This window comes from Naegleria gruberi, assembly GCF_000004985.1.
Source record: "Naegleria gruberi genomic scaffold NAEGRscaffold_47, whole genome shotgun sequence".
NCBI classification, from domain to species: Eukaryota; Heterolobosea; class Eutetramitea; order Acrasida; family Naegleriidae; genus Naegleria; species Naegleria gruberi.
This window is the reverse complement of record NW_003163280.1, coordinates 189,664-216,763: the sequence shown is the minus strand read 5'-3', so window position 1 is coordinate 216,763 and position 27,100 is coordinate 189,664. Positions and strand designations below refer to the sequence as shown.

The following is a 27,100-nucleotide window of genomic DNA, read 5'->3' as shown; positions in this document are numbered from 1 at the left end:
AAGTTTATTTAATTTGATCATGAATGGCCTCTTTACACGATTGTGGAAGTTGAATGTAAGTTGTTTTTAATTGTTAGATTATAGATTTATTGTTATTATACTTTATTATTTGATTAATTATTTAAACATTGTTATAACTTTATTGTTATTTGGATTTAATATTTGATGATTATTATAGGATGATCCGATGAAAGAATCAATGTTATTATTATGTACAAAGTTTGTAGCAAACTCTAAAAAGAGAGTGAAGAATGAGTGGACTGAATACTTGAAATTAATTATGAAAGGAACACAAGAAACAAACAAACAAGTGAAAGTAGCTTGTGGGCAACTTATGCTTGCTGTTGCTATCAATTATGCGAGACCTTCGGATGTTAATCTAAAAATCTTTGAAACTTCTCTTAATATTTCTTTGAAAGCTATGGAGGAAACGGATGAAGAAGTTAGAGAAGTGTTTAGTCATAGCACAGCACAATTATTACTATCATGTATGAGTGACACAGGTGTTTATGATTCCGTAGGTAATGAAGATGGTGGAACAACTCCAAGAAGTACAGCCAAACGTTCTAAAGAATACACTTGTCTGTATGCCATCATGGTTGCTACAGCACCTTTCACAAGAATTGGACAAACAAAAGAGCTCAGAGCAGCTATTTCATCATGTATCATTTATTTCTTCTCTAAATGCCCAGAGGAAGTCATTATCAACAATATGGATACAATTGTAAGAAATTTAACAGGACTCATCTCGATCAGTTCAAACAACATTACAAACAATGACAAGAAATATGCCCAAACCTATGTAACTAAAATGATTAGTATTGGTCTTATTGATAGATTAACAGAAGCAGGAAGACTTTCTTTACTATCAAATTTAGTTCAATTAGTTGTTGGCCATACAGTTTTGTCCAATGAGAGTTGTTTTACAACTGTGCTATATTGTATAGGAAAATTATGTAGAGTTTTAGGAGAATGTGTTTCTAAACAAAGAGATTCTATTTTGGATGCTATTTTATGTAGTCTTAAATATCCATCTGAAAATGTGAGATATGTTGGAGCATTGACAATTAAGCAACTCATGGAAGCTTTACCATCACACTCAACAGGTCTAATTAGTGCTTTGATGAACATGGTACAAATTGATCATGGTGAATTAGCAACAGCTTCCAAGAGGGATGAAAATATCAAAAATTATGCTAATTCGTTACATGGACATTCATGTGCCTTGGCTGCGTTAATTACTGTATCTGCCAAACATAGCTTGACTATTTCTCATAGTTTGTGCTCTGCTGTTTTAGATACAGCATGTCTGCTTGGTAAAGCAGCTCATCGAGATATTGATGATATTTATGTATCTATGAAGAGACAAGAATCTTGTTGGATACTTATCTGTTCAGTTCTTTCTCTCAATGATTACTGGGTAAAGAATAATTTAGAGAAGATTCTCGAATTATGGAATGAAACAATGAGTGGAAAGTATGAAGAACCTATTACTTATACAACTAAGGAGGAAATTATTACATATAGACTCAGATCTAGAGCTTGCTGCCTTCTTTCATTGCAAGTTTTTATTACTAATTGTGCTCCTTTACTCACACCAGAAAAGATGAACTTGATTTTCGGATATATTTCCTCCACCATTGAGTTGCTCTCTAGTTTACCTACCAACTTTAAATCTACTACTTCAATAGGGTTATACTCAATAAGATTACTCAAGATGAATTTATTTAACTTGATTGGAAAACTTCCAGAAGTAATGCTTGCATATGTACCATCTGTTGACAGCAAGTTGCAATTACCTCAACATAGACACGTCATCAATTTTGTTACCAAGATGGCATTTGCTGAGGCTGATGCTACATCAACAGATTCAGTACCAGTTAGAACTTCTCTTGTTGATTCAATGGTTGATCTTAAAGTCAAATTGGAAGCAATCGAAAGCAAAGTAACCTCAATATCAGTTGATAGTTTAGATGCAGCTTGTGTTTTATTTGATAATATTTCTAATTTATTCTATTCTGAAAGTATTTATTTGAAATTACCATCACTGGCTGTCAGATTAGTTGACTCCTCAATCAGATTGTTAGGAAAATTATTTATTTACCACAAACCAAACTCCAAGACCCAAATTATTGAACATTTAGTACAACAAATCAAAACAGCTCTTGCCAATAACTTCATCTCTCCATCATCAACACCTTTAAGAAGTAGACTTGATGAAGAAACAGGACCAGCCGATGTTGGGTTGTGCATTTTCAGTAACGTTGTTGCTTCTGTTTATTGCATTCTCAGAAATTTAGAGACAAATATTGAAGAAAACAGGAAACACAAATTTTTCACCCAAGTACATTCCATTCTGAATGCTGCTTTAGGGTTTTCAGATTCATTTGTGAGAGCTGCTGCTGCCGAATGTATGCACTCATTTGGTAAACTTATAGGAGATATTTTACTCAATGACCTTGTTAAGCGTTGCCAGGAAAAGATCCTCACTACTAATATTGCCCTCAAATCTGGTTTAGCTTTAGCTCTCGGTTCAGTCAATAGAGCCATTGGTGCTCTTAAGAGTAGAGCTTCCTTACCATCAACAGTTAGCTTCTTGCTTGCTCTTTCAAAGATTATAGAAGAAGACGTTCAAAAGAGCTCAATCGTATCAATTTACCAGACTATTGAGACTAATGGTGTTGCCTTCGTGCCTCACACTGAGTCAATCATTCAACACTTGTTCTTACTTCTCTTTGAAAATCCAAACTCTCCAACCTCTATTATGACTGGAGTTTGTAAAATTATGCGAGCATTGATTGGTTTGGGCCCAGAGCTTTTGCAACTCAGAAATCTTCCATTCGATAAGATTTTCCAATACTTTATTACTGACATTATGAATGCCACTTTAACCACCTCTGAATTGGATATTACCGATGGATTACTAATTGAATTTGTTAGACTGATGCAAAGAGCTATCATTTTTACACCATATATGATTTCTGATTTTGAAATGATTGTTCAATATTTGAAGCAAGTACTCTCCACAAAGAAGGAAAGATTGTACATAGAAAACATACAAAACGAGATTGGTCAATGTATCAAGATTATTTGTGACCAAAGGCCAGAACTTATTTCTAAATACTTCTCACCTGAAGAATTGTTCCAAATCATTGATTCAATTGATTTTAGTATTTCACAAGCTCTCACCTATCAATCACTTTCGCAAAGTTCAAATGATAGCTATGTTTCTGGAAATAACCAAGAAAATCACTTTAAGAATATTGTTTTATCTTTAATTTCAAGCAAATTAATACCACCAAAGGATTGGGTCAATTTGATTTTTACAGTTGTTTCTTCAGAAACTAAGATAGCAGAAGCAGAAAAGAGTCAAAGTGTAATGTTGAGTGATACTGATGAAAAGGATGATACTCCTGTTGAAAGAAAATCAGTAGTTGTTGCCTTCAGTTGGCAAACAAAGGTATTCTCCATGAAGTGTTTACAACAACTTATCGAAACACTCAAGGATGAGTTACATCATGTTGATGCGGCTGTTGCTCTAAAGAATACTGACAAGGATTGTTTGGTTAATCATTTGGAAAAAATAATCAATATTTGTTCTATTGCAACAAACAAAGGAACTATTTCAGTTCAACATGCTGGGCTTGTGTTAATGATTAATATTAACAATGTCTTTGGAGAAGTACTTGATCCAGTTAGTCCATGTGAAGTTTTACTTCAACAACATTCACTTAGATTTACAACAGCTGTTTGTGAAACTATCACACAAATCAACTCGCCTCTACTAGTATATGTTGCATGTCAACTTTCATCAATAATCATTCCTTCTAAGATGCTTAGAAATCAAAACAAATTACTTTCCATAATGTGTTCCTACCTTGTAAATTATGTTATTGATGAAAAGTTATTTATTAATGCAGGCGGTGAGGTTACTACTTGTATGATTAAGGTTTCTGTATTAGCTGCTCTTGCTGATATTTATGTAGCTGCTCAAGAAACTCAAAACACTGAACTCATTGAAATCCTTAAACCAAATATGAAGGATATATTTATTAGTTGGTATACTTTATTGCAAGATTTTGCCAACTTGACAATTGTGGTAACAGACGAAGAGGATGACAACATCTTGGTCAGATCAAGTTCTGATCAATATTCTCCAATTTATGAACAAGCTGAAGAAAATCTTAACAGATTCTACTATGTTGCTTTAGGTACCGAAAGAAATGTACTCTACTACTACAAGCAAGCTTATGCTAGTGTTTTGAATGGTATTACGCTTGCAAAGGAGAAGGCTGGTCTTGAAGCTGTAGCTGAAGATATTGACTATAATGATTCTCTATTGATTGGTCTTGCAATTTCTGGATTATATGGAACTGACAAGAGAAATGTGGATAAGGCTATCAAGTGTATTAAAGCTATTGGTGAAATAATGGCCACCAAACAATTCCAAAAACATCACCATGCTCCTGGAGCAGTTTTCGAAGTATTCTTGCTATTGATTGAAATTCAAGGAGTCAGACATTTCCAACTTCATAATGCATGCCTTGAACTTTTGGAAAAGATTTTGAGTAGTGTAGATGTTTCTCTCTTTGTTTCAAGTGATCAAGTCAATGCTCAAGCAGTTGTGACAACCAGTACTGAAGTTTGCTTAAAGCCATTGAGACTTCATTTCCCATATCTCTTCAAACAAGACAGTGAATTTGAACTAGGATCTTTTGAATTGGAAAAGGAACAAAAACTTTTAATTGCTAATAGTATGAAATCCTTGAAAACAATTGTTAAAGTCTTTGGCTTGTCAATTACTGGTGCTGTAGTCCCAACTTTGTTGTACACAACCTGTAGAGTCATTCAATTCACCAAATCAAACATGGGTCTAGATACCACAACAGCCATAATTGAGGTAAGCGAAAAATTGAGAAATGAAAGTGAATCCAAAGATCAATCCATCTCTGCTGAAGAGAAATTCAGTATTTGGCAAGTAGCAATCAGTGCCTCTATTGAAAATATTATTGGTAGAGTTGCCTCTGGAAAGCTAATTACCAATCCAGAAGTTGAATTATTATTTATTTTCCTTTCTTCATCTCTATGTTCTGATGTTTCAATCCATGAAAATGTTGTCTCAGCTATTCGTAAGGCAATTACTTCTGACATTGAAATTCTTCACGGAACTGATCAAATCAAACAAGCCAAATCAGTTGACAATGTTTTCAACTTACTTTATGGTATTCAGAATGGTATTCTATTCTTGGCTAGAAACGGTCTTGCAAAACTTTCAGTTTTCTATTCTATGAAGATTGCTGAAGAAATTGTTCTGAGTCTTTCATCAGAATCGAGACTTCTTGTTGTTAATGGTGCAGATAAGATTGCTCCTCCAGCAATCAATATTTTGTTGGCTGGTTTTTCACTTTTGGCTGAATTGAATACACCTTCTCAAGGTATTCAAAGCTATTTGAGTATGATTGTACCAATGTTAGTGAAAGTAACTAAATTTGCCAAGAATAATGCCCTTTCCAAACTCTTCCTTCTTGGAGTTCAATGTTTTGACAGATTGACCAAAGTTGCTCCAGAACAATTCAAATCCTTAATCACTTCACAACTCTTACCTTCATCAGTTTTACTGGATATTCAAGATTTTGCAAAACAACAACAACAAGCAGCTGTTGCCAAGACAGAAAAGAAAGTTGCTGCCAAACAACCTAAGAAAAAGATGACAATGAACTTTTAAATTGTAAATTTAATAAATATATTTCTTTTAATACAATTCAATACATATTTACAGCTTATTCAGAATTTTCTGAATCTTTTTGAGGAGATGAAAGGAAGGAACCAATTGCTCCCAAATAACCTTCATGTCTCAAAAAAGTGGCAGAAATTTCACCCCTAGACCAAAAGTTGATGGCATAGGAAATGTAGTGCATTGTGACATCGTGATTTCTGATAAAGTAACCAGCAAAAAATATTCTTTTAAGGCCAAATCTGAGAGCATTAAGATAGGCAATTTGACCAATATTGTTACAAATCATAAATAATAAAGATTTAGCAAGATCGGCATCTTTTGGTTCTTCACCTTCTCCAGCTTTGTACTGAATCATTTTACCGAAACTACTAGCAATAATATCAGAATTCAAACCAATTTTTTCATAATCTCTTCCGTAAATATCACCAACTAACATGTCAACCTTTTTGTTGTCACCAGTCTTGGTTAATTTCAACAATTCCTCAAATGAATTACAACCTGTTAATAATTTTGATAAACCCCAGAAGGTACCTCCACCAATACTGCTTCCCGAAACTCTTTCAAATTTACCAACATCATCAACTCTAACAATACTCACACCACTTCCAATATTTACAATTAAATATGGGAAAATATCTGTATGTAACTTGTCATGGAAAGAAAGGTATTCTCTCTTCTTTTCCTTTGTGAATGTAAATGATTCATTTGGAATATTTAACAATAAAAAGTTTAACCCCTTAATCAATGATTCCATTTCATCTAGCTTGTTAACTTCAAAACCAAATCTATTTTTCAATAGTGCTGAAAACTTGAATGCACCTCCACCAGTAGCATTAATATGTTTAATACAAGGAGCTTCTGATGAACCAGTTATTGATTCATCTAATTTCAGTAACTTTTCAATTAAACTCAAACATTGTTCAATATCTTGTGTTTGGAATCTAGCAAAACAAAGTTTAGAACCTCTCTTTTTAACACCATTTTCAGATTCATAAAAATGATCAACATCCTTTGAAATGATTAATGGTGATTGTGGAGGAAGTGATTTTATGGATAATTGTCCATCAACCTCTTCATCATCACTACTAACAGCTTGATGATAATAAGCTTCAAGTTCATTACTTTCAGAATCTTGAGTTTGATAAATAAATTCATTATCACTAAAAGGTAACATGTAAACCATCTTGACAAGTGATCCACCAATATCTAATGCAAAGTGATTAAACAATTCATTATGATTCGGAAGAAATATAAAATGATTTTCAGCAATTCCTTGCTCCTCATAAGAAGAAGATGTTGTTGGTGATGGACTTTGACCATCATGATCTTCCGATGATACTAAAGCTTTAGATAATTCTGATGCTGGTGGTGAAGATGCTGAAGGCGAGGCTGAACTCTTCTTATATGAAGGGAGGGGAGATCCATTATTACTATTAACATTAGCAGGTGGAATTTTAACTGATAAAACTCCTCTCGTAACTAACTTTGGACTCATTGAAAACTCTTCATCATTATCCTGTCTAAAATCATTCTTCTTGAGAATTTTAATAGGAGCCTGTTGTTTCTTCTTCTCCTCCGATCCCTTCAGAGCACTACCAGAACCTCCCAAACCAACATTATTGCTACTGTTGCTACTGTTGTTGTTGTTGCTACAATTGCTATTAGTACTATTATCCATTCTATTATTATTATTATTATTACTGCTTTTGTTGTTATTATCAGCACCCGATGATGATGACAACATTTTTTATCTATTTAAAAATTCAAGAGCAATTGGTTTTTCTTTGTCTTTTGATAAGAAGTGATATTTGGTGGTTGGATAGAGAGTGGGTGGTGAATGACTTGATTGGTTTGTTGATAAGGTTGCTTGGTTGGTGGTGGTGAGGATGATGATCTTTCATATGGTTGTTGTTGCTGTTGGTTTGTTGGGTGAATGTTCAGGAAGAAGCAATTGCTGTTTAGGGAGGAGGAAAATGTTTAGAATATTGAGATGAATAATTATAGGAGAATTTGGAAGGGACATGAGGATGGATTAAATTGAGAGATGGGAAAGGATTGAATGTTAAGATTTTTAAATATATTAAATTACTTGATTACAATGAACATATTGTGAAAGTTCAATATGAAATGAAATTCGCCATATTATTGAGAGGATTGCAACCCTCACGAGTGTAATTCTTCTTGACTGAGTCAATTTTCTACTAAAATTCACAAATTTTCACATGAACATGAATTAGTCAATTTCATAAATACATCTATTGAAATAAACATTTAATATTCACACTATTAACAATGCCAATCTAATGCAATTACAATCATCTTCTCTCGATAAGTAACTTTTCACAAATTGTCCAAATTTAAGAAAGTAAACAAACAATTTGCTCAGAAAAAAAATGATGAAACAAGGAACAACAACATCCAACTTGTTAAAACATTTGGGAACAACCTTGTCCAATGTGCCACGAAAACTACAATCAACTTCGTGTGCGATTGTGAATTTGAGGAATATCACTGAAAATGTGGAAAATACTGTAAATTTTGCTAAAAACTACAATCAGGATATTCACGTAATGCCAGTGGTTAAAGCCAATGCCTATGGTAGGTAAATTATGGATCGGAATATATTTAATCATGATGTTGAAAATATTCTCATGATGTATATTTGTTAATGATGAAAAAATTAATTTCGGATGTGATGACAATTTCACTCATACGACGAATCCAATTTCATGATTTCATGATATTATAGGACACGGAGATACACCAGTTGTCAGGGAACTTTACAATGAATTGTCAATTAAACAATTTGCAGTAAATAGAGTGAAGGAAGGTGTTAAAATTCGTAGTAATTTGAGTAAGGAAAATGCAAATATTGAAATTCTAGTGTTGGGTTATGCCATTCCAGAGGAGGTGAAGGAATGTGTCACTTACAATTTAACTCCAACTATTTCAGGCAGTAGATTAATTGTTGAAACTCTGTTTAGAGAATGTGAAAAACAAGATAAAACCATTAATGTACATTTGAAGGTTGATACTGGAATGGGAAGATTTGGAGCTCATCCTGAAAAATTGGAAAATTTCTTGAGATGGTTCACTATTAATCCAATGAAATTGTACAATAGAATCAAAATTACAGGAGTATTTACACACTTTTCAAGTGCTGATGAGATGAGCCCAGACTATACGAGAGAGCAATTTTATAAATTCATGGAGGTGAAGAAAATGATTGAAAATCATCAAGTTTCAAGAGTTTTTGAAAAGCCACTCACTTACCATTGTTGCAATAGTGCTGGAACTCTATTCTTCCCAGAAATGCACATGGATATGATTAGACCAGGTATTTCAATTTATGGACTTTCACCAAGTAATGATAGAGATGATCCAAGACTTCCATTCAAATTGAAACCTGCTCTCACTGTTGTTTCGCACCTTGGAAGAGTTCAAAAATTCCCAAAGGGATCACCAGTTTCATACGGAAATACCTATACAGTTGCAGAGGATGACGAAACCCTTGCATTAGTCCCAGTTGGTTATGGAGATGGATACAAGAGAATTAATACTGGTAAGGCCCACGTATTAATTAGAGGTGAAGAGTGTCCAATAGTTGGTAGAATTTGCATGGATCAATTTGTAGTTAAAATTTCTCCAACTGTTGTAGATAGAGTTAAAATCAATGATGAAGTAGTCTTAATTGGTGAACAAGATGGTAAGGAAGTGACATGTGAAATGGTGTCACACTGGTCCAATACTATTAACTATGAAGTTGTAACTGCTTTATTACCTAGATTGAAGAGAGTTTATGTAAAATAATTGATTTAAATAATTTAATAATAATTGGCTATTTAGATTCTTTGGATAATTTGAGAAGTTCCTTTTGTTTTTGAATTTCTTCCTCACTCATTGAAAGTAAATTTCTTCTCTTTTCTTGTAAATATTGTTTAAACTATATTTTTTCCAATATTGTTATTAATATTATTAATATTTCCAAATATTTAAATACATCATTCAATCAAAATTAAATCCGATAAAAATTCAATCAAAATATTTTCATTCAATTAAATAAATTATAATAGATGATGATGAATATTAAAATCCAATTTCCGATATTATTATTGTACACTAATTCATTCTTCAAAAACTCACATCATAAAATATTGTTCCTTCTTTCCAATTTGTTTTAATTAAAATCAAATAAGAAATTGTGAGCAAACCACCATATTGCACCAGATAATAAGTATTCGGATGAAACAGTGCTCTAGTGAAAAAATTTCTTCCTCTTCTGTAGGGTTGTTTTGGAGTTGTTGAATTTGTCATTTTTTATTTCATATTAAAACAATTATTTACAAGAATTCTTTTCCATTTTCTCAAATAATTATGAGAATTTTGTAAACTTATTTAGAAGCACTATCACTCAAAACCAACAACTTGAGATGAATGTGTTGGGTGAGCAAATCAATAGCAACAGTATTAGCACCACCTCTTGGAATGATAATATCAGCATACTTCTTTGTAGGCATAATGTAATCATCAAATGATGGCTTGACAAATCTTTCATATTGAAGCAAAACTCCTTCAAGATCACGTCCTCTTTCCTTTGTATCTCTTCTAACTATTTAAATATTATTATTATAATTACTATTAATATTACTAATTATTACATACTTCTTCTGGCCAATCTAACATCTGCATCGGTATCAACGAAAATCTTCATATCCATCAATTCTCTCATTTCCTTGGTGAAGAAGATGAGAATACCTTCAATAATGATGACATCGGCACCTTCAACAGGTTCAGTTTCAGTTGTTCTAGAGTGAGTCTTGAAATCATAAACTGGTATATCGACAGGATTACCAGCCTTCAATTCTCTGGTTGTTTCCTCAAAGGCTTCATAATCAAAAGCATCTAATTATTGAAAAATTAATTTTCAAAATGATGACAATCAAGAGCACATACCTGGATGATCAAAATCATAAACGTTATTTCTGGCAAGTTCACGTTCTTCTTCATTCAAATTTCTATAGAAACTATCTTGAGAAACAACGACAACTCTCTTATCGGACAAACTCTTGACAATTTCTCTACAGACAGTTGTTTTACCAGAAGCACTACCACCACAAACACCAATAATAAATGGTTGCTTTGATGGAGTTTTAAAATTATTAACATAGGAAACCAATCTTTGGACTGTAGCAATTTCCTTTTCCTTTTCGGCTTTCTTTGAGAACAAACTTGTAGTTACATCCTCTTCCTTCTTCTTAACTTGAGTGTGAGAATGTAAAAATTCAGTAGGGAAAGTTGTTGGGAGAGAACTCATCTTGCTGTTTTATATATGACTACTAATATTGCTCGGTTAGGGAGTGTGGCGTTTAAAGGTGTTGAGATATTTTTTTGAGGAGAGGCCTTTATTTTAAAATTGTGCATTTTCAAATATTTATTGAAAATTTAATTCATTCATATGAAGTTGATGATGAAGTGACATGGAATTTGTGAATCTGATTGCAATTTAGAGATCTTGAAAGAATAGGTGTTGATTGGAAATTCAAATTCAATGGGATTTGTTGAAGGATGGGTATTGAGAGTTTACAAAGGGGATGAATAGTAGTGCAATTACAAAATGCAGATTTAAATTAATACTTGAATTAATCGGGAAGTTCACTATCTTTATCACCATGATGTTGGAGTTTAACCATTTTTATTGTTATTTATTGAAATAGATTGATGACTTTGAAGAGGAATTTCAATCTTATAAGATTTAGGGCATTATGTCTTGATGAGAAAGCTTGTGATAATAGGAGGGTATCAGATATGAGAAAACACTTTTCAATGTTCCACTTCACGGTAAATTTCGATTCTTTTTCTAATGATCTTGAACTCAATTTGAAAACAATTTTTTCAACCACCGTCTGAAGATTTCTCATGGTTCTCTTGTCAATTATTTCAAAATTTACTTGCCCTTTCCAAAGTGGTTCTATTTTCTTGCAAGATCTTCTAAAATTTCAATAAGAGCGAAAAACTCCTCTTCACAAAACCAGTATTACGTATATAAGTGTGTTTCTAACTCTTCATCCAAACTCACCTTCAGCAAGAAACTGGGCCAAAATGATTCTTTTTTCTTAAAAACAATTCAAATTCCAAAATTATAGTTACTAGAATCTCACGCTATCAAAAATCAAATTCTAGAGATCATCTAGAACGATTTGATGTATTGTGTGTACTCCTACCTGGTCTCAGTTTTATGTAGTAGTGCACAGCTTTAATATCATGATCAAAATCCAGCCAAAAATTGATTGGTCAAAAATCACAATATTTTATTGATTGCCTTTTTCTCATAACTTTGCTGTAGTGGACGAACTTACAATAACTTGCTTGACTTTCTAGCTGGAACATTAGAAGGAGCACAGAATGTGTTTAGAACGTTTTTTAATTCTTTATAAAGAAGGTGAAATAAATTCAACTGCACGAAAAGCAAATCTTGTCAATCAAGTCAAAAAAAAAATGTATCCACATCTTCAAGGTAATACTGTTAGTTATCAACAACAACAACCACAACAACCATATGAGAAGAGTTCTGCTCCTCTTCTCTATCAACAAGAATCACTTATTCATTCGGATATTGATTCGAATATTGTTTCCTCCTCACCACCTCAACATGCTTACAATGCAAATGATGAAAATCCCAAGACAACCAAAGTCATTGCAATTGGCTCCATTCTTTTATTCATTGGAACTGCAATTATTACCATGTTTCTTCTTGCAGATTTAATTGCTGGAGCAATTTATTATTCATCATCAACTTATCCGAATGGAAGTCCACACAATGCACCTGCTGTCAGTTTTGTGAAATTCCCATTGTTGGCATTGAATGCAATCTTGTTGATTTTGAGTGGTGTTTTTGGAGTTTTATCCACCAAACAAAATTCAACCAAAACTGCAAGATTTTCATTGTTGCATGTTGTTTTTCTAAGTTTGGGAATGTTGGTTTTCGTATGGGAATTTATATTTATTTATGTTTCCTTCTTCACAACTGGATATAATTTCATCCCCAATTCACATGGTCGTTACTTTCTTCCATTCTTGATCATATTTTCTATATTTGCATGCATTGGAGTTATTTGTTGTACTGTTTGTTGTGTTTCTGGTGTTGTAAGATTGAGAAATATTGATTCAAATATTAAGGAAGTTAGTGTTTGATTTATATAAAAAGATTTATTGATATTTACACTAAATTGAATGCTTCTTATTGATATTCGAATGTGGTGTCAGAAAGTGCAAGGTTAGAATGTAGCAATTTTTGAAGTTGCGAAACTGGTTGTGTTTGAAGTTTGATTTGATAAAGATTGATACCTGCATTATTATGTGCTTCCAAACTATCAGATTCTGTAAATATGGCTCCGTGTGAAATTAGCAAACTGACAATTTCAATATTTGAATTTCGAATTGCATTTTGTAAAGGTGTTTCCATTCTTCCAGAATAGCTTCCCAAATTAATGTCAATTCCTGGCAGAGGAACAAGTAATTTCACAACTTCAACGAATTGTCCCTTACATGCTTCAAATAATGGAGTTGAATAATTACCATGATTCAAATCCAAAATTGGAAAATGATTCTTAATTAATAATTCAACCATTTTCACATCTCCATTCGCAGAAGCTTCATGAAAAATTCTTGAATTCTTTAGAGAAATATTTGGAAGATTTAGGAGAAAATCCAATATTTCAAACTCTTGATTCGAATAGGCACAATTCCATGGAGAGAATCTTCCACAATGCACTGTATTGAATTTGTTGACATCAGCTCCATATTTTAGCAATAATTTCAAAATATCCATCGATCCTTCTTGAATTGCAAGGTTAATCATTACATTTCTACATCTGAAACCAGCTCCATTATTTGGATCAGCTCCATGAGAGAGTATCAATTCTATCAATTTTAAATCGCACGATTCAATGGCAATTGATAATGGATAATCATAGTCATCTTCAATACATCTACAAACATTAATATTAACTCCACTTTTGGATGTTAAATATTCACATAATTTGAACCATTCCACGTAGTCTTCCTCTTCTCCCTGTTCATAACAATCTTTACAATTCTCAACAGCCATGATAAGCACTTGTTGAGAATTGATGATTGTTTCAGGATGGTCATGAGTTTGTAGATGGTTAATAATTTGCTCTGGGGTTGAGTTTTCAAATGGAAAACCTTGTTCAGCTTCTTCGTCTTCGAAGGTAAACATGTTGGTAATGAACTGCTGGCAGTGAGCGATTAGTAAAGGTATTGGTTGTTGGTGCTTTTTTTTTCACAACACCTTCAATAGAATGTGAGTGAAATCTATTGGGACACTAAAAATAGTGAGTAACATGCAAAGTACATTTAAAATTGTAACCTTCTAAAGTTTTGAATAGCCATCCTTTTGTAATGAATCACACAAGGAAAATAGATGTAGTCCGTATTATAGGCACCAATTTTAAATATAATGGATTTTAAACGTAAGGGACCATGGTCTAGTGGTAGAAACACTTTCTCAATGAAACACGTTTACAATGAATCCCTTTTGTAACAGATCCCTTCTGTAATGAATCCCTTCTTTAACGGATCCCTTTTGCAATGAAATCCATTACCAAAAAAAGAAATGTATATAAATAGAATAAATATTGTGTTAATTTTATATTATTAATTAAAATTTGAAACTATCACATCCATAATGAATCCATTTTTCAATGAATCCCTTTCAGAACGGATCCCTTTTGCAATGAATCCCTTCCTCACAAATCCCTTTCTCAAAAAAAAATTTAAAATTAGAAGGGATTTAATTGAATATTATCTATTTCCTTTTTTTAGAAAATTTACAATTATTAAAAATATTCAAGAGAGATAGAATAATTTATTGTAAATAGAAAAATAACATTTTAATAATATGAACAATTACATTTTTAAAAATTAGAATGAGATTAAATTTTAAAAAAGAAAATGAATCAAAATTACAAACCATCAAAAAGTGTTAATTATTCACATTATTGTCATAATAGAAAATGTGAAATTAATCAATTTACAGAAAATAATCAAACATCAAATAACAATAAAAAAACTTGATTTTTAATTTTCAAAATTGTATATTTTTATTAATTTCAAAAAAGAGACTACCCCTTCCGCAATTTTTTTTAATATAGATCAAATTTCAATTAAATATTCGAAAGTAACTAACACATTCTCAATGAATCCCTTTTGTAACGGATCCCTTCCTCACAGATCCCTTCTTCACAAATCCCTTTCATAAAAATTAGTGGTATGATTCTCGCTTTGGGTGCGAGAGGCCGTGGGTTCGATTCCCACTGGTCCCCTTTCCTTTTAAGTTTTCCTTTTTTGTAACTTAGTACTCTTGTTTGTTTTTCATTATCAAAGAACTTTCAGCATCTCAACTTCAATTTCGAAAACAAACAGCGTAGAAATCAACAAAATAAAAAAATGAGTCAACAACAATCCGAGAAGGACAAACGAAAGGAAAAAATAAAAGCAATCGTTCTCTCATTGAACGAACTCTTTCCCAGTATTAGCCTCCAAACACTCCATCAAGTGGTTTTGGATTGTAATTTAGATGAGGCTCTTGCCATAGAGACTGTCATTCAGATGTGTGAGGAGAATGGTGATTTATTGGAAGCTTCAATTGATGATGAAGAGAAGGAAGAAGAGCACGAGACGCCGGAATGTGGTTGTGATCATCATGATCATGAAGAGGAAAATTATGAAGAGGAGGAGGAAATTGAATACAATGAAGATGATATAGTAGGAGAAGAACATTACTTTGATGATGATATTGGTGAACAAGTGGACGAATCTGCCTTTGTAGAAGTTGTCAAGACGAGGGAATTTAAAACAAAAGGAGAATTGTACAAGGTACTTGATACAAAGGAATTATTGCAAGATCAAGAGGCAGAAGTAAAGACAGCAGCTGAAACTCTTCAATTGAAGAGTAAAGTATTTGTGGAATGTATGTTGAAGGAATATCAGTGGAATACAGAGAAATTAATTAGAGATTATGGTGATTTGGGATTGGATGCTTTATTAACCAAGTGTGGACTCAATCCAGATTTCAAAAAATCATGTTCATCTTCAACAATTGGCACATGTGATGCTTGTTATTCAGATGATGTTCCATTGTACGCATATGATATGTGTGGACATGTTTTCTGTAGAACTTGTTGGAAGGAATATATTGTCAATCATGTCAAAACAGCAATGAATGATAATACTGTAAAGTGTATGGACTATTCATGTAAGACTACACTTACTGAGACATTTATGTTGTCACAATTGGATCCAAAGGAAGATAAGGAATTATTTGAAAAGTTTTTCCAGAGAAAGATTGATTCATATGTGGGTTCAAGTTACAGACTAAAGTGGTGTCCTAATCCAGGCTGTGATGGTCCCTATGCAATCAAGAAACTATGTGATGAAAGTTTGTACATTGCTCAATGCAAGTGTGGTGAAGAGTGTTGCTTCCAATGTGATAAGGATCCTCACTTCCCATGCTCATGTGATGTGTATAAGAGATTCTTGACTATTGCTCAGGATGATTTTGCATCGAAAGAGTTTATTCACAGAACAAGTCAACAATGTAACAAGTGTAAAAGAATTATATTTAAGGATGTTGGATGTAATCACATTAATTGTGTTTGTGGACATGAATTTTGTTATATTGTAAGTATCATCATCAAAGAGAGTTTAGTTTTGATTCTTCATCGATAGTGTGGTTCAGAGTATACATCCTACGTTCATGCTGAAACAGTTTGTGCTCCAAAGACAGTGAAAACATCTGAAGATATTAAATTATTCTCTGCAGCAGAAGAACTTTATGGAAGATTCGTCTCATTATACAGAAGACACAATCAATGGTTGGAGGAACATAAACGAACAGGTCACTATCGACTCGAAATTGCAAATTATAAGGAAAAGTTTTTCCATATTAGACCAACCAAGGATCTCAAATTCCTTCTCGACTCTTTCAGAAATATCTACAGATGTAGAAGACTCTTACGTTCATGTTATGCATTTGCTTACATTCATTTCGGATTTGACACACTCAAAATCAAATTTAACACAACCAAAAAGTCAGAGAAGGAATTTTTAATGTTAGAGACCTATGGTTATTTATTTAATGACCATCTATCTCGTTTGGAAGACTATACTTCTGATTTATTGTTAAATTTAGATGCCATTCTGAACTTATCACTCGATGAACGAGACTTTAGATCTAGAATTACCACAATGCAAGGTAAATCTCACTTGATTACAAACACTCAGAAGAACATCATTGACTTTATCAATACTAGCTTTGATATGAAAGAAATTTCATACAAGTGAGCTATTTAAAATAAGTTGTTTCAAAACCATCAATAAAGATTTTATCATGAAGATGGCTGATCAGTAAGTTATCAATTTGAGAATTCAGAATATTGTCTTAGATCATGTATCAAGGATACCTGATGAACACAAGGAAGATGGCACTAGTATTCAAATTACAATGATAAATGGATTGTTTTGCATTCTATCAATTTATTAATAATTTTAAAGGTGATAATTTCTAATAAAATCAAATAAAATTTCAGCTGTATTATCCAATTCTTTCAAAGAAACAAATCCACAACTGTCATCATAATCCAAACTCAAATTTACAAAAGAAACATTTAAATACTTTTTCAATGATGTTTCATTGTAAAATTTCAATACCTTGTCAGAGTAAATCAATGAATTAATTTGATGTGCCAGTTGATATCTGGTAAATCTTGGATGACTTTTAAATCCACTCACTCTACTCGTTGCTGAAATGTTATTCATAATTTTCTTAATTTCACTCGTGATATTTTCATATTTCTCTAAGAGAGTTGAAAGTTTTTCGAATAATTTAACATCGTGAGCGTTTAAGGATTCTAACATTTCTGGTGCAATAATTTCACAATCCAATTTGATTTTATATTCCAATAGATCACTGCAATTTTCACTTGGGATGAAATCAATGTCGCATCCCTCCACCAATTGACTGCTCTTATTAAATTGATTCATGAAAGAGTCTTTTTGATCGTTGGGTATCAATGGAATTCGGCAATATTCGTCCACTAAATGTCTCTTATTTTCTGGATGATAATATGTCATTCTATCAACAGCAATTCCACAACCCACTCCTCCATCCTCAACCATTGATTTAAACATCAAATGATCCATTCTCATAACTCCTTTCTGTCCAGTTTCTTCCTGTACTGAAAAACAAACATAAACATTCACTCTAATACCCTTCATTTCTTTCAATCTCAACAAGGTTTCCAAAATGACACAAATTCCACTCTTATCATCAAGTCCAACCTCAACAATTTCTTCATTATTTGAATAGTAAAGAAGATTTTCATCTCTTCTCCAAATTAATTGTTTCAATTTTTCTTGTTCCAATTCAATGTGATCACTATCAAGATGAGCAAATAAACAAATCGATGGTGAATTTTCATCCGAAATGAAATTTTGATTCTCATCATTGAAAGTACTACATTTGAATATCATTCCAATTTGAGTATCAAAGAGGAGGAAATTATCATGACAACTATTTGAATTGTCAATCAATTGGTGATCGAGTAGAAAGGATTTAATCTCGAGCATGAGATTGGATTCTTCTCCGGAAGGATTGTGGGTAGAGGCTAAGTTTTTGAATAATTTTTCAATTCGGGAAAATCGTTGTTCATGATTGAGTGATGACATTTTTTTTTAATAATATTTTCATAATCCAGCAAATGCGTATTTGAAATACGTAGTATATTGTAAATGCTATTTTTACAATAGTCTTCAATATTATAATACGGCAGTGGAATAAAATGAATCACAATTTGCATGTTCATTCAATATGGGAATATTTTCAGAGTTTGTAAAAGAATTAAATAACTCGTAATATTTATTTACAATCGTTCTCTATCAAAATTGTTTACTCTTCAATAATATCCATAACTGCTTCCAAATCAATCTTACTCTCTGATTTACCAAACATCATTTGCTTTTCAGCTAACTTTTTGTAAACACCATTTTCAATTTGTAACAATTCTTCATGTTTACCCTTTTCAACCAAAACACCCTTAGCCAAAACACAAATGGTGTCAGAGTTCTTAACTGTTGAAAGTCTGTGGGCAATACAAATTGAAGTACGTCCTTTCATTAAATGGTCCAAAGCAGCTTGAACGAGAGCTTCTGATTCAGTATCCAATGCAGATGTAGCTTCATCCAATAAAAGAACAGATGGATTTTGCAACAAGGCACGAGCAATAGCAATTCTTTGCTTTTGACCACCTGATAATGAAACACCCTTTTCACCTAACATTGTGTTATAACCTTCTGGGAGATCAACAATGAAATTGTGACAGTTGGCAGCTTTAGCAGCATCTTCAATTTGTTCTTGTGTAACATTTTCGGCACCAACAGCATAGGCAATGTTATCTCTAATACTACAAGCAAAAACTATTTTCCAAATTGTTAATTGCATAAAAACAAAAGATACTTACGCACTGGTTCTTGAGTAACAATACCAATCTTTCTGTGAAGCCACATTGGATCGAGTTCAGTAATATCAACACCATCAATGTAGATTTGACCAGAGTTTGCATTGTAAAATCTTTCAACAAGACCAACAATGGTTGATTTACCAGAACCTGAAGGACCAACAAGAGCTACGGATTGACCTGGTGTAATTTCAAGGGAGAAGTTCTTCAAAACAGTAATATTTGGACGAGAAGGATAGATAAAATCGACATTTCTAATAGAAATATTACCAGAAATATTTTCCAAAGTCTTTCCACCCTTGAATGGAATTTCTGGACTTCTTCTAATAACTTTCAAAAGAGTAACTTGACTCATTCTTGCCTTACTCAAATCTGGGAAGAAGGTACCTGCTTGGGAGAGACCGAGAACACCCATAAGCATAAGACCGAATACCTTAAACATATCACCAAGAGTGATAGTTTTATCAACAGTCAAACCACCACCATACTAATAATAAACAGTTATCATTAAATAAATGCATACTACTACTTACCCAAAATGCCAAAGCAACAGTACCCCAAAGAATGAAGGTAATTGAACCAAATGTTAAACCTTGGAACATTGCTTTCCAAAAACCGAATAATCCAACCTTCTTCAAATCTTCCTTAAATCTATTTTGTTCTTTAATTTCACCAGCCATACTTCTAACAGTTCTCATTGAAGAAATAATTTCTGTAGCAATGGCAGCAGAGTGTTCATTGGCATCGTTTGTTTTTTTGGTCAACCACTTAATCATTTGTGACAAACCACCAACAAACACAACCATCAATGGTGAAGTTGAAATCATGACTAAACTCATTTGCCAACTACTGACAAAGGCAAGAACAATACCAACTACGGATTGTGTCATTTGTTGTAAAAATGTGGCAAACTTTAAAGTATAAGTATCTTGAATTTTGGCAACATCCTCACTGAGTGCTACAGTAAGAGTACCAACTTTCTTAATATCAAAAAAGGCCATTTCTTGAGCTGTAAGAGCATTGAAATATCCTTCTCTTAAAGCAACAGCAATACGTTCGGAAGCCCAGTTCAAAAAGAATTGCATCATGAAATTCGCAATCAAAGCACCCAATGCAATACCTGCAAATTTAGCAGCAATTGTATTAACACTATCTCTCAAAGCATTAGGATCTGCAAAAGCAGTAGCCAAAGAATTCAATAAATCTCCCAAAACAAATTGGAAAGTCAATGGAATAACACCAGCACTAAATACATTAGAATCATCATATCATTATAAACTACTTACCCCATAGCACCAATACTACCCAAAAAGATTAAAAACCAATTTGCTGCTCCAAACATTTTGAATAGAACCATTTGGTCTTTAAAACCAATTTTAGGGTCCCTAGGATCTGGTATTTCTTCACTATTATGTTTCAAATTAGCCTTCTCTTTTCGTTGTTTAAGTCTTTTGAAAGGATTTCGGGATTGTGCCTGTGGTGGTGCTGGTTCTACGTGTACTTTGTGATCCGAAGGCTTTTCATCATTCAAATCGACCGATGTGCCACTCAACATATTCACTTCACTAGCCATTTTCTCTCTCTATTCTTGGTGTTATCTAATAACTAGTAGCAATTATATAGATGAGATAATATCAACACAAATGTGGCGTTGTTTTTTTTTTCTGTTTGAATCTATTTTCGAGAAAGACTTTGGCGCACTTAAGTTTGGAAAAAAATTGCCGAACATCGTCCTTGCTGCAGCACTAGGAGATTCTCTCTTGAGCAGAAAGCAGTGGCGCACTTAGATGCTATACCGCAAGTGCTCCAAGTGCGCGAAGAATAAGCAACAGCGTTTCAACTACTTTCAACTATCGATAATGGATATTAAGTGCAAGGCAGCAATGCTCATTTCATCATTCAAATTCATCTGGTGGTCAAGTGAGAGTCGATGTGGTGAGGACAATCTCTATCAAGTACGATTCTACGATGTGTTTGTTAATACAGCTCGCAGGTAATTAGCCCTATTGCTATTGCGAAATGTTAGTTGGAAAGTAGTGAAATTAATAATAATTGGAATTCCGAATCAATTGATGTGGCAACCTGTGTTGGTAGTTGTGAAAAAGTTTGTAAATTGTTGAACTGTTCAAAGAAAAAAGCCAAAAGATAGTCATTGTAAAATGATTTCAACTTTTTAGTGAACCATTGTAATTCATGTTGCAAGAGATGTACTATTAATGACAGCTTTGAAAAGTTCCATAACTGATGGAACTGATGGAGATATAACGACTACACAACTAGAGTCAATCACTGAGCTAGTTTCGAATTTCTATCAGAAAGTGAAGTTTCATTGTATGTAAATGACTTGATTACTTGATGAACAGGGCTCCATTGAAGATTAAAGCTTTCCTCCTTAGCTACATGACCAGTTTTTCATTAATTTTCAAAAATAGCCAATTCAGAAACTCAAAGTCTTTTTTTGAGCTGAATATCTTTCTAATCAATTTGAATGTTTCTACACCTACCTCCTCACTTCAAGACACGTGTACGATCTACAAAACTATTGAAGTTCTAATCAATCAAAATAAGATTCTTTCCATTGAAAGGTCATCTCCCGCGCACAATTCAATAGTTTACAATAACATTAAATAGTATTATTGTAAACAAGTACAATATAATATCACGAAAAATTAACTACAATATGATGAACCTTCCCATTCTGATTATTTTGGTTGCCATAATCGCGTTCCTTTTTAACATGTCATCTGCCAAACTATAAAAAAAATGCCAAAAACCAAAGACAATGTAAATTTTTACCAAGTCGCCATCGTACGTGTTTTAATTTTTCATCATCAAATATATTCTGAATAATAATAACAATTAGGTTGGAGATGGTGGAGTTGGAAAAACATCGGTGGTAGGTTCAATAAATTATTCGAAAGTTGTGGAAATAAACGTATTTCGGAAAAAAAGACTATCCAGTATACACAAAATAAATTTGAAGGAGAGGATGTAGGTTTCTTTTCAAATAATCACTTTCGAATATAACAATATTACCAATTACAATATTTTGTAATATTTTTGTAATAATATTTAAATATTTAATAGTTGTATGATCCAACTATTGAAACGAGTTTTTATGTAAAGAGACAATATGATGATTTGAGTTTGGAAATGGAAATTATTGATACTGCCGGACAAGGTAAGTATACTTTCGAATATAATAATGATCCTAATTATTTACAATTTATTGTAATGCAGATGATTATAAGGTAACTATATATATTGAAATAGTATTACTCAATTATTATAATATTTCATGGACTGATTATAATCATATCTATTTCAATTGAAACTATTCGAAACTAGGCACTAAGACAATCCTACATGCAATCATGTTATGGATTTATTCTAGTTTTTGATGTTTCTCGAGCAGATGAATCACTTCGTAGACTTCAACCATTTATTGAGCAAATTAGATCGATAAAGAATGATAAATATAGGCCATGTCCTACTCTAGATAATTTGGATTTTCCATGTGTAATTGTTGGAAATAAGTGTGATTTGATGAGTCATATTCCAGAAAAGACAATTTCAATGATTGTCAAGAATGAATTGAAATTATCATGTCCGATTTATTATGTTTCGGCAAAAACTAGAAAGAATGTTGAGGAGTGTTTTCAACATTTGGTAAAAGTATTGAGAACTTTTGAAACTTATCAACCGAATCCTGAATGGAGATATCCTAATTCTAAACAAGCAAAACCTAAAAAGTCAATTAGATCCATGTTTACATCAATGCATTCAAATCAAGATGCTGGATTGGATAGATTTAATGATGATTTGTAAAATAAATATTAACTCACAATGTACATTTACACACTTTTCAATTTAACATGAAAAAGTTAATGAGATATTTTAAGAACAAACGTTGTTCAAGTTTTATTGCATCCATGAAGGTGGTAATTGAATATTGGAATTCAAATAAGATTTGAAGAATGGTTCAACAATGTACTTGTGAAGATTATCATTCTCATTGTGACTTTCTTCATAGCGATTGTCTGAATTTTCACTACCTGAAACATGTAAAATATCATCTGATGTTTTGAGAATGGAATAGTGACACTGACATTGGAAATCTCCTGATGAATGTTTTGGATTCTTTGGACAATAGAAGAATAGATTAGGGAGGAACCATGATCCATATTCTTTCTGTTTCTTTAAATAAATCTTCATAATATCCCTAATTTGCAATATAATAGTATCTCCATTTGGTAAATTTCCATCAATTTTAGGATGTTTGTAAGATAGTGAGAGTGGTAATTGAATAGATAAATTTCTAATACCCATATTTCTACATTCATCTATAATATTTGAGTATGCTTGAAGAATCTTGTTGTAATCGTCGAGATTATGCTCCTTTTTGGAATCCAATTGTGCAACCATATGGAATAGGCAATTGGCATAACTCAGATTTGAATGTTTGGTCAAATAATATTCGCCCAAATCAATGGCCTCCTGTCTCTTCAACCTTCTTCTAATGTCTCTTTTCATTTGGGAAACTTGATCATTGAGGGATGGGAAATGAAAATCTGGGCCTTGTCCATGATTGGCCTCAAATGAAATTCTCTCCATGTCCCTCATAGTCCAAGAGAGAACTTGTTGATTCATGGTAGAATCATTCTCATCCTGTGGATCATCATGAATGCAACTACTCACCACAAGTGCACTCAATCTAGATTGATACAAATTGTACAAGTGTCTAGTTTTGAATAAAAGATACTCCTCCTCATAGTCTCTTTCCTCTTCATCCTTCTTGTAGTTTTTAGAAATACAATCGCTCATATCAGCAGTGTAAATTACAAATATTCTTCCACACAATCTCTTGTTTGGATCCTCCTTCTCACTCTCATCCTCAATGAAAACAAATGAATCATCATATGGACTGAAAATTTCATCTGACTCGAGATACATTCGTTCAATCTTCTTGTAGAAGGACAAGACGTGGAATCTTTCATTTTGAATCAATCGTGGAATATCTGTCAGTAATCTGTTATCCCTGAAAAGACTCTTCATGAATATTTTGATAGAGTTGAGGGCAGATTTAGCAAGCTCTTGACTAGATGCTGGATTGTTAGAATGAGTACTCGAACTTGATTGAACATGTTCAATGGCATCATAATCCTCAACAACGGTCCAAGGATCATTGACAGTAACCTTTGGAGAATTAGATTTCTTTTTAATTCTCTTTAAAATACTTTTCAAGTAGGCGAATTTTGAAACAATCTGAGTATTTGACTTTTCTTGTAATTCATTTCTCAATAAAAGTTCAAATTGTTTGCCTCTTGGTTCCATCAATCTGAATCCTGGTAGTAGGAGTTCTTCCTTACTCCTAACAGTGTTGGATTGCTTGTTTTTTGGTTTGGATTTATCTTCATCCTTTTCAAAATCATGCACAAAATTCCAAAAAGTTTGTTTGATATTCGTTCTCAATTCACTCAATTCTAAATTCCATCTTTCCTCAAATTCTTCCAATTCTTTCATGTGATCAAGAACCATTTGTTGAACCTGATCAATTCTTTCATTATTTTGTTCAACTCCATCTCTATGTCTATAATAATTATTGTGAAATTTAGATAAAATTGTGATAAATGACTCAGAGTTCAAAATTCAATAAAACATACTCTTTTTGAATTTGATTAATGCCTCTATCTCTTTCTTGATATTTATCCTGATATACACACTTTAAATCATTTGCTACTTTGGTCAAGGTAATTTGACTAGTAGCACTTGAATGAAAAACCTTGTAAAATTGTGAAAAGTTCATTGGATGCTGTTCAGTTTCTATTATTGTCGATTCAGTTGTTGTATAAGTTCCAATATCAGATTCAGTTGTTGCCTCTTCTTCTGTAATTTCCTCCTCCGAATAATCTTCATCATTATTTTCTTCATCATTGTCTTGTTCCACATCATCTTCATTATCTTCCGAATCGTAATAATAATCATCATCATCATCATCATCATCACATCCTTCTCCTTCTTCATCATCATCATCATCCCGATAATCATCAATTGCTTGTCCAAATTGTACATGTGCCTGTTGTTCTTCTTGTTGTTTCAATTCCTCATCATCATCATCTTGATGTCTAAAAGTTGATTGGAAAAAATCACAAGTAATTTGATCATTTCTCACTAATTGTCTCTCTCTAACTAATTCATACAATTGATGAGTAATACTATCTTTTAAATAAATTGGCAAATGATATTCATTACAACAAGTATTATTTACAAAATCCTCTAATGACATGTTACAATCCCAACACAGATTAGCCTCTACGATATTACCACGTTCCGAATAACGAAGAGAGACGTGCATGGCTCCATCTGAAAATTCCTCATCGTGTAATAGAATTGGAAAGGTCTTTCTGATGGTTTCTACTTCATCAGCCAATTCAGTTGTCATGTTTCGATTTTTTTAACTGTTTTTAATTATTTAGATTTTAATTGGTTGTAATTAATAATTTGATATTCCTTTGAAAAAGAACTAAGAACAAATTTCAATAATACTATTTAATACTAATTGACTAAATTCTAGGATTAACAATTTACAAATAATGGTGGAGAATAAATAAATTTAAATTACAAGGGAAGGATGATCATCTCAATTGTCCATGATTCGGAGGGATTTTTAAACTTTTTTATTACAGTTTGGATGCTCGTTGTTTTGGTAAATTTAATCTTTTTGAATTAAAGAATGTGATCAAGAATTAAATGCTTACAATCCGAGCTTACTCTTCAAAGTTTCATCAATAGCAGCCATGAAATCATTGGTGTTGAGGTATTGAGAACGATCAACACTGTTTATCCATAATAATCATGCAAATTTTCAATATTAATATCATCACAATATCAAATAATTAATAATAAAATAATAATTAGAAAATCTGTCGTGTGTGAAAAAACTTACTTGTTTCCGTGAACACAGATAGCCAAATCCTTGGTCATCTTACCAGCTCTGATAGTTTCAATAGTGGCAGCTTCCAAAGCATCACAGAACTTGGCCAATTCAGCATTACCATCGAGCTTAGCACGATGAGCCAAACCACGAGACCAAGCAAAGATGGAGGCAACAGGGTTGGTGGAGGTTTCCTTACCCTTTTGGTGTTCTCTGTAGTGTCTAGTAACAGTACCGTGAGCAGCTTCAGCTTCAACAGTCTTACCATCAGGACACAACAAGACAGAAGTCATCAAACCCAAAGAACCATAACCTTGAGCAACAATATCGGATTGGACATCACCATCATAATTCTTACAAGCCCAGATGAAACCACCAGAACTCTTCAAAGTTTGAGCAACCATGTCATCAATAAGTCTGTGTTCGTACCAGATACCCAATTCAGTGAATTTAGTCTTGAATTCCTTTTCATAGATTTCTTGGAAGATATCCTTGAATCTACCATCATAAGCCTTCAAGATGGTATTCTTGGTGGACAAGTACAATGGCCATTTCTTGTCAACAGCCAATTGGAAGCATGAGTAAGCAAAATCTCTGATAGATTCATCAGTATTGTACATTCCCATAGCAACACCAGAACCTTCAAAGTTGAAGACAGTGTATCTTTGAGTTTCACCACCATTCTTTGGAGTGAAAACAAGTTCCATCTTTCCTGGTTCGCCAATAACCAAGTCAGTAGCCTTGTATTGATCACCATGAGCGTGACGACCAATAACAATTGGTTGAGTCCATCCAGGAACTAATCTTGGAATGTTTTCAATAACAATAGGTTCTCTGAAGACAGTACCACCCAAAATGTTTCTAATAGTACCATTTGGTGACTTCCACATCTTC

At 32.8% G+C, this 27,100-nt stretch overlaps 12 protein-coding genes and 1 pseudogene across 13 annotated transcripts; 6 read left to right on the top strand and 7 right to left on the bottom strand.

The window, feature by feature from the left end:
- Positions 1-187: 187 nt before the first annotated feature.
- Positions 188-5,759, top strand: NAEGRDRAFT_59012 (uncharacterized protein; the record flags this gene model as incomplete). The annotated part of the gene is made up of 1 exon (XM_002673355.1): positions 188-5,759. One exon carries the CDS (start codon positions 188-190, stop codon positions 5,723-5,725), a length of 5,538 nt encoding a protein of 1,845 aa, XP_002673401.1. The 3' UTR covers positions 5,726-5,759.
- Positions 5,760-5,780: 21 nt separating this feature from the next.
- NAEGRDRAFT_71559 (uncharacterized protein) lies at positions 5,781-7,481 on the bottom strand (the record flags this gene model as incomplete). Its single annotated transcript, XM_002673293.1, has 1 exon — positions 5,781-7,481. One exon carries the CDS (start codon positions 7,479-7,481, stop codon positions 5,781-5,783), a length of 1,701 nt encoding a protein of 566 aa, XP_002673339.1.
- A 649-nt stretch (positions 7,482-8,130) lies between these two features.
- NAEGRDRAFT_71558 (tentative alanine racemase) lies at positions 8,131-9,547 on the top strand (the record flags this gene model as incomplete). The annotated part of the gene is made up of 2 exons (XM_002673354.1): positions 8,131-8,335; positions 8,487-9,547. The coding sequence occupies 2 exons, from the start codon at positions 8,131-8,133 to the stop codon at positions 9,545-9,547; spliced, it is 1,266 nt and encodes a 421-aa protein (XP_002673400.1).
- A 490-nt stretch (positions 9,548-10,037) lies between these two features.
- NAEGRDRAFT_59011 (Phosphoribulokinase/uridine kinase) lies at positions 10,038-11,093 on the bottom strand. The gene is made up of 3 exons (XM_002673292.1): positions 10,691-11,093; positions 10,400-10,639; positions 10,038-10,346 (listed from the first exon to the last, which is right to left on the bottom strand). Exons 1-3 carry the CDS (start codon positions 11,049-11,051, stop codon positions 10,129-10,131), a joined length of 819 nt encoding a protein of 272 aa, XP_002673338.1. The 5' UTR covers positions 11,052-11,093; the 3' UTR covers positions 10,038-10,128.
- Positions 11,094-12,232: 1,139 nt separating this feature from the next.
- Positions 12,233-12,928, top strand: NAEGRDRAFT_71556 (uncharacterized protein; the record flags this gene model as incomplete). Its single annotated transcript, XM_002673353.1, has 1 exon — positions 12,233-12,928. The coding sequence occupies one exon, from the start codon at positions 12,233-12,235 to the stop codon at positions 12,926-12,928; it is 696 nt and encodes a 231-aa protein (XP_002673399.1).
- Positions 12,929-12,974: 46 nt separating this feature from the next.
- NAEGRDRAFT_71555 (uncharacterized protein) lies at positions 12,975-13,976 on the bottom strand (the record flags this gene model as incomplete). Its single annotated transcript, XM_002673291.1, has 1 exon — positions 12,975-13,976. One exon carries the CDS (start codon positions 13,974-13,976, stop codon positions 12,975-12,977), a length of 1,002 nt encoding a protein of 333 aa, XP_002673337.1.
- A 1,031-nt stretch (positions 13,977-15,007) lies between these two features.
- Positions 15,008-15,081, top strand: NAEGRDRAFT_t527 (annotated as a pseudogene). The gene has a single exon. The product of its transcript is annotated as a tRNA-OTHER (tRNA).
- A 124-nt stretch (positions 15,082-15,205) lies between these two features.
- On the top strand, positions 15,206-17,101 carry NAEGRDRAFT_71554 (uncharacterized protein; the record flags this gene model as incomplete). Its single annotated transcript, XM_002673352.1, has 2 exons — positions 15,206-16,438; positions 16,487-17,101. 2 exons carry the CDS (start codon positions 15,206-15,208, stop codon positions 17,099-17,101), a joined length of 1,848 nt encoding a protein of 615 aa, XP_002673398.1.
- Positions 17,102-17,305: 204 nt separating this feature from the next.
- On the bottom strand, positions 17,306-18,484 carry NAEGRDRAFT_71553 (uncharacterized protein; the record flags this gene model as incomplete). The annotated part of the gene is made up of 1 exon (XM_002673290.1): positions 17,306-18,484. The coding sequence occupies one exon, from the start codon at positions 18,482-18,484 to the stop codon at positions 17,306-17,308; it is 1,179 nt and encodes a 392-aa protein (XP_002673336.1).
- A 174-nt stretch (positions 18,485-18,658) lies between these two features.
- Positions 18,659-20,900, bottom strand: NAEGRDRAFT_80967 (abc transporter). Its single transcript, XM_002673289.1, has 4 exons — positions 20,559-20,900; positions 19,806-20,517; positions 19,276-19,759; positions 18,659-19,231 (listed from the first exon to the last, which is right to left on the bottom strand). Exons 1-4 carry the CDS (start codon positions 20,843-20,845, stop codon positions 18,705-18,707), a joined length of 2,010 nt encoding a protein of 669 aa, XP_002673335.1. The 5' UTR covers positions 20,846-20,900; the 3' UTR covers positions 18,659-18,704.
- Positions 20,901-22,035: 1,135 nt separating this feature from the next.
- On the top strand, positions 22,036-23,100 carry NAEGRDRAFT_71551 (ras family small GTPase; the record flags this gene model as incomplete). The annotated part of the gene is made up of 5 exons (XM_002673351.1): positions 22,036-22,080; positions 22,136-22,168; positions 22,360-22,453; positions 22,513-22,544; positions 22,621-23,100. 5 exons carry the CDS (start codon positions 22,036-22,038, stop codon positions 23,098-23,100), a joined length of 684 nt encoding a protein of 227 aa, XP_002673397.1.
- A 93-nt stretch (positions 23,101-23,193) lies between these two features.
- On the bottom strand, positions 23,194-25,714 carry NAEGRDRAFT_71550 (uncharacterized protein; the record flags this gene model as incomplete). Its single annotated transcript, XM_002673288.1, has 2 exons — positions 23,194-24,862; positions 24,936-25,714. 2 exons carry the CDS (start codon positions 25,712-25,714, stop codon positions 23,194-23,196), a joined length of 2,448 nt encoding a protein of 815 aa, XP_002673334.1.
- A 97-nt stretch (positions 25,715-25,811) lies between these two features.
- NAEGRDRAFT_82731 (isocitrate dehydrogenase NADP-dependent) lies at positions 25,812-27,100 on the bottom strand. Its single transcript, XM_002673287.1, has 3 exons — positions 26,219-27,100; positions 26,031-26,108; positions 25,812-25,989 (listed from the first exon to the last, which is right to left on the bottom strand). The coding sequence occupies exons 1-3, from the start codon at positions 27,094-27,096 to the stop codon at positions 25,953-25,955; spliced, it is 993 nt and encodes a 330-aa protein (XP_002673333.1). The 5' UTR covers positions 27,097-27,100; the 3' UTR covers positions 25,812-25,952.